At 33.7% G+C, this 9,716-nt stretch overlaps 1 protein-coding gene across 1 annotated transcript in view; it reads right to left on the reverse strand.

Moving 5' to 3' along the window:
* The window catches only part of LOC106466360, a 79,938-nt gene that overhangs the window by 35,947 nt on the left and 34,275 nt on the right, over positions 1–9,716 (reverse strand). The window contains exons 2-5 of the mRNA XM_022394349.1: positions 8,885–9,065; positions 8,471–8,547; positions 6,895–6,993; positions 1,914–2,102 (exon numbers count right to left, since the gene is read on the reverse strand). Of these exons, the coding sequence (XP_022250057.1) occupies positions 1,914–2,102; positions 6,895–6,993; positions 8,471–8,547; positions 8,885–9,065 (546 nt within the window). The remainder of the gene's footprint in view (positions 1–1,913; positions 2,103–6,894; positions 6,994–8,470; positions 8,548–8,884; positions 9,066–9,716) is intronic.

Genomic DNA, 9,716 nt, shown 5'->3' on the forward strand with positions numbered 1-9,716 from the left:
TTCTAATTCATACTTGCATATACATGTATTAGTTACAGACAAGCCATAGGTGGCGTCTTATCTAATTCAATTCATACTTGTATATACATGTATTAGTTACAGACAAGCCACAGGGTGGCGCTTATCAATTCAAATTCATATTTGTATATACATGTATTAGTTACAGACAAGTCATAGGGTGGCGCTTATCAATTCAAATTCATACTTGCATATACATGTATTAGTTACAGACAAGCCATAGGGTGGCGCTTATCAATTCAAATTCATACTTGTATATACATGTATTAGTTACAGACAAGCCACAGGGTGGCGCTTATCAATTCAAAGTCATATTTGTCGTGTATACATGTATTAGTTACAGACAGGCCAGAGGATGGCTCTTATCATTATTAATTTATACTTACTGATGTTAATAAAGTGAAAGCTTTTGTGAAAATACAAATTATACTTTATATTAAAAAACCTGGTATAATCTCAACTTAGAAGCGTTTATAAAGATTGTGAAAGCGTTTTCCTTATATTACATTTAGCTATAAAAATTTGGAAATTACTTGAAAATACAGATTATAATGTTGAAATACAAACTCGAAATAACACGCACACTCCGATACTTATTAGTCGTTGCAAAAAAAGCTACTCAAAATGCTTACTGTAACGTTATGGTAATCATATTTCAATCGTTGTCATGGTTAATAACACATACGATAATCTAAGTCTGATCTATTATTTAAAAATACTTTTTTTAACACTAGACACTCATTTCTATTCAATTTATAAAGAATATCCCCCAATCCAAAGGGCAGCATACTAACTATTCAAACAAGAAAACCCGGTATCGAACCTCGCATTCTACCACCACAAACAGGCCTTCTCAAGACTTCCCTGAGGACGGAGTAGTAGCCGAAACGTAAGACATAAACCTATTACTAATTAGCATCTAGTAATAAAAATAACTAATCAATAACTTAGGCATATAGATGATCGTATAGGCTGTTAACCATGACAACGGCTGACTAATGTGATTTCTTTATTTACGTGTACAAGCAACGGTGGCATTTACCATGCTCTAAATAACTTAACAATTTCCAGCCACATTACTGGCTCCAATATTAAGCAATATAACACAAGTTACTATAAACCAGAATCTCACTAACTTAAGAAAACTTCTGTCAGGTAAATTAGCCCAAACAGACTAGGACATCAACATCTGGTGTTGAACTCAACAGCTGCTGATATGAGCCTTCAACAAACCAAGACAAGGATATCAACCACTGGTGTTGAACTAAACAGCTGTCGATATGAGCCTTCAGCAAAACAAAACTAGGATATCAACCACTAGTGTTGAAGTAAACAGTTATCAATATGAGCCTTCAACAAACCAAGACTAGGATATCAACATGTGGTGTTGAACTAAACAGCTGTTGATATGAGCCTTCAACAAACCAAGACTAGGATATCAACCTATGGTGTTGAACTAAACAGCTGTTGATATGGGTTTCAACAAACCAAGACAAGGATATCAACATCTGGTGTTGAACTAAACAGCTGTCGATATGAGCCTTCAACAAACTAAGACTAGGATATCAACCTATGGTGTTGAACTAAACAGCTGTTGATATGGGTTTCAACAAACCAAGACTAAGATATCAACATCTGGTGTTGAACTAAACAGCTGTCGATATTGGCCTTCAGTAAACCAAGACTAGGATATCAACATCTGGTGTTGAACTAAACAGCTGTCGATATTGGCCTTCAGTAAACCAAGACTAGGATATCAACCACTGGTGTTGATGATAAGATATACTGAGAATTCTTACCATTTGTAAACTGCAACTTCATAACACTTACAAAGTTAAAATATATTAATTTAATAGGTAGCTAGAGCTAAACGTTTACCGTTGTTTTATACTCACCAAGATCTGGAAAGTTGCACTGCCGGAAACGAACATCTAAACCGTTACCATGGGGACAGTTACTAAGTTCCGAAAAAGACTGCTTACACTGGAACTCGTTGTTGTTAGCTGTATAGGTGAAACGATATCTTCCATTGATAGGGCAGAAAATGTTCTCAATCGTCGATACCATATCAGGACCTTGTTTTTCTAAAAATATAAAAAAATGTGCTTAAATACGAAAACAAGTGATGTAATAAATAACAATGAGTTTGGTTTATTATCAACTTGATGTTTCTTTCTGTAGGGTTTCATAACAAAGCATTTCATGTTTTTTCTTAGTAAGGTTTTAATTGTTTGTTTGTTTATGGTACTTGCGCTAAGATATATGATGGCTCTCTATATTAGCCGTCTCTAATTTTGAACTGACAGAACAGATGGAAGGCAATTAATCAACAGTACCCATCGCCTACAATTTGGTTGCTCTAATCGAATAGCGGAAGTTGACTGTAACTCTTATAGCACATCCACGGCACAGAGCCCAATTTTGAGACAGGGTGATGAGAACCGTGGACCCTTGGATTCATAGTCCGGCACGCCATCCACTTAAGTCACGCCCGTTCCCCCCTTATAAAGGAGAATTTTAAATACTTTTAAGATTTTCGTTAGTATTTCCTGTTAAAACGATACAAATAACTAATCATGACAAAGAGAAAATCAAAAATAATATTAACACATCTATATATATTTTACTTTGACTTATATTTTATTGAATATGTTTGTTTCTTTTGTTGTTAAGTACAAAGCTACACAATAGGCTATCTATGCTTTGCCCGTCGCGAGTAGCGAAACCGGATTGCTAATGTTATAAGCCCTCAACCTAACCGCTAAACAACGGACTGGCATTTTTTTTTTCTAATTATTAAAACCAACAAATCAAATAAAAAATAAAGAGCGAACAATAGATGGCAGTGCATTAGCTATAGAATAAAAATAATTTCCAATTATATTTCCGAATGTATAGAACGGGTGGATAAATTCATCATTATATAACGAAATTAGATGTAAAAAGATTAGAAAATATAATCTCATACATTATATATTCAGTTCCACAAACAAGAGTTCAGAGAATGAGATAATATCCTCAGTATTTTCAGGTGAAACGAAAATGATTTGAAAAGAATTATACAAAAATAAATAGATAATAAAGTTCATTTCGCTTATTACACATAAAGAAAAGATTAAGACTATTAAAAAGTTCGTGATCCACATAACCCAAGTAATTCTGTTATTTTTGGCTACAATTACTCTTAGAATAATGACACAATTATGGAGCGCCAGTCATAAGTGTGGATTTTCTTTTTCGGAAGTCTGTTCTTCATTCTAAAAACGCGACATAAAATATTTTGTGCCTCCCACTTTCTATTTTTATTTACACGTCAGTAACGTCTAACGCTTTGTTCTCTTGCTATGGTTTACTCACGATGTCTTAAATTAGCATACGCCCTGGAGGAATTCGGACAAATTTGTGAAAATTACTGAGAGCCTCACTGAATAGAGCGACATCTTCACCTGATGGAAGTATCTTCAGCACGCAACTGGAGATATTAACAAAAAGAAAGTCACGTTCTAATAAAGCAAGTAATTTACCAAAAAAACGTCGTATGCCTAGAATATTTTTTATACTAATCATATGGAACAGTTAAATATTTCTGACGTCACACACCCTCTGTTTGAACAGTAACAGCAACGCCCCAACTTACCAGCCATTTTATATTAGAGATTAAGGGGATTTTATTTTTCCTTTTGATGTAACATTTGTTAAAACTGTATTAAACATAACTACAGTACCCATAAAAGTTTGAGTCAAACGCAAACTCTATTCTTGTTTAATCGATTGAGTCGAATAGTATTGTAAATTGACCCATAAGTTGTAACATTCATCATCCATAAAGAACACCCGTTACACTTCTGGGACCCTAGAATGCATCTTTGCAATAACACCATACAAAAAGTATATATATATATCTAATTTATAAGAAACTTAACACTGAGTTGCATCGAAAAAAATATTACGGTTATTTCTTATAATTTAGTTTCTCGTTTAATTACCTCCATGAAAGGTTATTTTCCTCGTACGTCCTTACCCAGTGGCTCAGTTCCATCTCTACATTGGATATAGAGCATATAGCTTATTATGCAGTTTCGCGCTTAATTAAGTATAAAATGAACCGTTGCTTTCCCCTGTAAGATTGATCAGTTTTGTGTTGTTGTTTTTATCACCAGCACTATTGATCATTGCTTTCAAAAGGTTCCAGTTTTGATAAGCTTGGATGTACTTATTCAGGTAATTTATTAAAATGTGTTATATTCAGCAGATTAAAGCGATGTATCGAAAAATGTAATAGCTTATACCTGGAGCAATTTATCAGAATTAATTTGGGAACAGTTGCAGACTATAAGTACATACCTATATCAATCCATACTCTATCACCGAAAATTGGGACTACGTTTCTCAAAACTACTAATTTTTTTCCTTATTTACATCTTGAATATTTGCGATATTTTCTTCGACATCTTTACAGAGTTACACTGTCTAAAGAGGTTGTTGGAAAATTACATCGAATTTGGAACTATTCTTAAAAGTTCGTTTGTTTGTTTTTAATTATGCACAAAGCTACACAAGGGTTATCTGTGCTCTGCCCACACGGGTATCGAAACCCGGTTTCTAGCGTTGTAAGTCCGCAGACATACCGCTGTGCCACTGGGGGGCCTTAAAAGTTCGATAAAAATATATAGTTTAAGAAAAAACGAAGTAGAAAATATTTCATAATTTATTCTTTAATATTAAACTGATAATGAAGGATTATATTTTGTATTCTTTTTTTAATTACACTTGTGTTGAGCGTGGTTAGTATACCCGGATTGTGATTCCGAGTATTCACTGTTCGCGACCCGTTACTATAAAAACTCACTTCGTACTATTAGAAAGATGATCAAATTCCACAGTTCGATCTGACTAGACTAGCTCAAGATAAAGCAGTGGTGCTGTTCGTTATCTTTCTTCCCTTTAGCCTATCAGCTCAAAAGTAATGGAATCTGTGTGCAGATTGTCTTGTGAAGTTTTGTGCGAAATTTTTAAACTAAGAAATATAGTTACTACCTTCATAGGTAATAATATAGTCAATTATATGCAAGTTAGCGTTATTACGCATTTTTCAGTTATACAAATCTAACTATCCATACCAATAAAAATATTCTCTCTGTCACTTTTTGCACGTTTTTGATTAAGAGTACGACAAAAGTATTAGTTCTTTCCTGAAGATGTTTCTACTGGGTGCTACGTTTTGGTTACGAACAAAAACCGTGATTCTTAACCCCACGTGCAAAGGAGAAAACAAATAAGCTGCGCACGTGCCTACTGGTGACGCTGAGTCATGAGTAAGCAGTAAGATATTAAACCTTTATCGCAGTCCAGACACGGTGGCACGTTCTTCAGCTGGTATATTCAGCTCGACGTTTCATATGGGTAGTAGACAGTTAACCAAGTAAAAAAAAAAACATTTTATGCTTGGGAAATGTGTAAAGTGAGAAGATTGTAAATTTAAGCCATATATAAGATGGAGATTCACAAAGCCCATGTAAAATTCTCTCCGGATAATACAATCACTGAAAAAGTGTATTACGAGTGTACATATCAATACGTCATCTTCATTTGCCATTATGAGAGCCAAGTATAATTAGCACCCTGAGAAACAGGGGAAATTCCACAAGAAAGAAATAATGAAATGACTACAAGTATAACTAGAAAATAAGGGTTCTATTAACTGAATGTTCTTCATTTTTTTGTGTGTATGCTCACTTTTGTTAGTTTTCAAAAAAGAGAGAGAGAGAAAGAAAGAAACAAATATGAATTCTGTATCTTTAGATGTGGAAAGTACTAATACAGAAAATATAATGAAGAAGGTGAACATTCGTACTCCTAATATGCATTTCTTGCATATTTTTGCAATTTTAATTTACACCCTTAGAGGTGTGAAAAGCCGACATTTTGCCAACTTGGGGGTGATAAAGACAAGCCCACCCGATTCACAAGTTACTGTTCATCACAACATTGAAATATCTGAACTACGTCTACAAACTGAAAATGTTAAAACGAAAGACACTTAACTGATACAATTTGTGCATCATTAAAACTTTATACATTAGACCGTACTTTCCAGTGCACATTAACATAATATTTTAAACAATGTTAAGATACATAAATCAGTATCTTTCCAATCAATACAAACAAGGAATTTGTACGAAGTATTATGTGCTACGTTATATTTTGTCTTTGTTTATCATACGTATCATATTCGAGTTTAACATTTACATGTTGAATGATATCACGTATACATTGGTTGGGATGGTGGAAACGTTCACCATTTGTAATGTTGGATCGAACCGGTAACAATGCAAATACAGCTTGGTGGCGAAGAAAAACTTATTGTGTCATTCGTAGTTTCGTTTTTCTTTACTGTTAGATATGCTATGGTCCAGTCTGTATAATGCGGATTTGGGTTTAACTTTGCATGCAGTTTTATGTAAAAAAATGATTAAAAACAACCCTCAGAATCTGTTGTTTGTTATCAGAACTCTGTGCTTCTCGTAAAAACGGACTTCTAGAGGTTTCTGTTGTTTGTGATTAGAAAATGTGTTAGCTACACCAAAAATCTCAAAATTCCACTGCAATTAATGCTTTCCTAATGACTTCACGTCTTTCATTACAGAAGCATTTCAAATATTCTTATGTTATTATACCTTAGTAAAACTGTATAATTTTCCTTTAGAGGCAAGCGCTGTTCACTTACATATCATACTTATGAACTATACTGACAAATATATCTGCATTTACAGGCAAAGGCAGATATTTCGTGCGAGCTTGGAGTTACACTCACAAAATTGATTTATGCAAGAATGCATAGGTAGTTCTTTAATGGTAGATATTAAACATACTTACTGTACAAAATTATCTCTTTGAATTTTCGTTCAAATACTGCTTTGTCGTCTGGGCACGTGGCACGAGCTGCCTCTTCATTGGTGTAGCATCGCCCAAGACCTGTTTAAGGAAACGTAATGCTTTCGCACTTACAAAACAAGACATTGAATATAAACAATACATCAGAATTTAATAGAAAAATTTAATCAGTTTAGAGCATAATACTTTTTAAAACAAAATCTAAACTATTATAATGTCGTTGTTAGGGTAAATATATTTCTTTGTCTCTTTGCTCTCCCAATACTCTAACGAAAGTGGAAACCAAACATTTTATTAACAACTTAATATCAGAATGGCCACTGCTATGTGAGGTTCTTTTCTATTTGTGGTTTAGTCAAGCGAGAAATTCATATTTTTCAAAAAGCTATTTTTCTTAGTTTTCGATGGGACCTAATTATTTGTAAATTATCTATACATGTTATATTCAGGCTTTGCAGACGTTAGACAATTATGTTTCACATATAGTTTTATGTAAAAATATGGTGGTCTCGCCTTCTCTGGAGACCTAGAAAGTTCACTTGTAACTTAGCGTGAATAGGTCTGTAACTTACATGTAACATTGTGGATGTATAAGTTTAAACGTACGCTTCTACATATTCCCGTCTTATATATGTGGACTGACAGAATATTGTCTTTTTACGGATGGATCTACAGATTCCTGTTTTATATATGTGGATTTGCTTTATGAATATCCTTCCTCGAATATCCACATGTATAAGAGAGGATTTGTTGATCCACACGACAGATGCTGTAAATCTACATTGTTAAGCAAAAGACAATATTTTGAAGAAGAAAGATTTCCATGAAAGTGAAAACATACGCCCATCAGTTCACTTAGAACAACAACAACAAGAAGCTTCGAAACCATATTCCAAGCCAACCCAGATAACAAAGTGTATTGCTATTAACAAGGATCATTGCTATGAAGATGTACGTAGCTTGATGCTATTAGGAAGATAAACAAATTTGAATTTGAAGCTGACGAAGGGTTAAAAACCACACCTTAAAATCAATGGCTGTTTCCATAAGAAAGATGACTGTACAAACTGGAATCACACCAGTTCCATTTGACCACATACTTGTCAAGTTTCCCAGAAAGGGTCCAAGGGACTTTTACACATTTTGTTTGCTCAGATATAGTCTTAGAAGCCAACAGTTATAGGCGCAGTGAGAGTCTGTGGAAATACTGTCAAGATATATAGCTTCCTTTTGTAGAAGCTTGTTACAATAAAATCGTGACGTCTGACAATATTATATGATCACGAGCATCAGATTGTCAGTGGAGCAAATAGTTCCCAGGATAGTGGGGAACTCGGAACATAGTTCTAAAGATATGATATTAACCGTTAGTATCTCTAAACCTAGAGACCCATGTTTTATCCTATATCTGTAACTACTCTTGTGTACATACAGAATCCTGTCTTCTTTTATGTATGTTCATTTAAGGTATCGCAATTAATGTTTATTAATGCTGCTTTAAGTAATCTTTTTCTTTGGTCAGTGAAGTTGTGGCTCATCTTCTTTGAAAAATACTAACCTTCTGTGTGAATCTGGATCACATTCAGTGTCTTCTGTGTAAGACGAAAGCACCTCAGACAGTCTTCGGCACCAGTGCTATGGAAATGTAAGTCATTATGTTTTGAAATGTCTCAACTGCCACAATAAATTAATAACAGTAAATCTATAACATACAGTTAGGATTATACAATGTTTAAAACTATTCGGATCAGTTTTTCGTATGAAGATTCCAAGGTATAGTAGTATATCGCAATTTAATGAAATTTCATTGAAAAATAAGAAAAAAATGAAATACTCACATAATTATAGTTATGCAGTTTTTGTCAATTATTTTAAAAGAAAAAGATTACGTATCACGATGCAAGTTGAAATCCTAAGGTGCAGTTTCATTTGTTATAATTTAATTGTACTAAAATAAATAAAATTGTGGCACCTGTCTTTCACAATGACGTTGTTTCCTCTTTTTCGATGGCAGCGACCCCAAGGAGGAATGGCGTCAACTTCGATTGTTATCTCGGAATACGTAACAGTACTTCCACCATAAGCTGCAGAAGCTTGGGTTTGAATGAGATAAGTTCCTTGAACTTCAACGGGAAAGTAACACCCAGCTGATACTGCGTGAAAATATATAAATACTATGGTTATATGTTGATACATAGTTGTGAAAATCATAATAACACAGTAACATACAAATTTAAAGAACAAGGCAGGTTTGTGAAAGTTAGATGTTACAATTCAAATTTTAAATTCATATTTAAACGTGTAGAAAGGCTTGTATTAAACACCTCTAAAAGTGTTATTTGGTAAACGTATAATCAAAAGTATCAGGAAAAATAAAGTTACGTTTCTGTTGAATTGTTTGTTTTTAAGTAAAAAGCTACAAATTGGGATATCAGTGCTTTTCCCACCATGGGTATCAATACCCGATTTTTAGAGTTATGAGCTCCCAGAATTACCGCTGAACCATTAAGAGGGGAAATTCTGGTAACCAAATAAAAATGTATTGAGACGTAAGATGGGTGTTTAGCTTAATAGTTATTATTTAGTTTATTTAGAGATTTAATATTTAATGAATATTTGGTTTTCATAGTAAGAGTGTTTAAAGTTAATTATTTTAAAGGCAATAGTTATAACAAATTTTATTACGTAACTCAGTAAAAGTCGTACATTGTGTGTGTGTAGTTCAATTGTTGTAGTATTGTTGTCGTCATCTTTCTCTAAATCTCTACGTTTTTCTCGCTATGTGAGTATTGTTGTGTCATATC

Source organism: Limulus polyphemus, unplaced genomic scaffold, assembly GCF_000517525.1.
Source record: "Limulus polyphemus unplaced genomic scaffold, Limulus_polyphemus-2.1.2 Scaffold2236, whole genome shotgun sequence".
Lineage (NCBI taxonomy): Eukaryota > Metazoa > Arthropoda > Merostomata > Xiphosura > Limulidae > Limulus > Limulus polyphemus.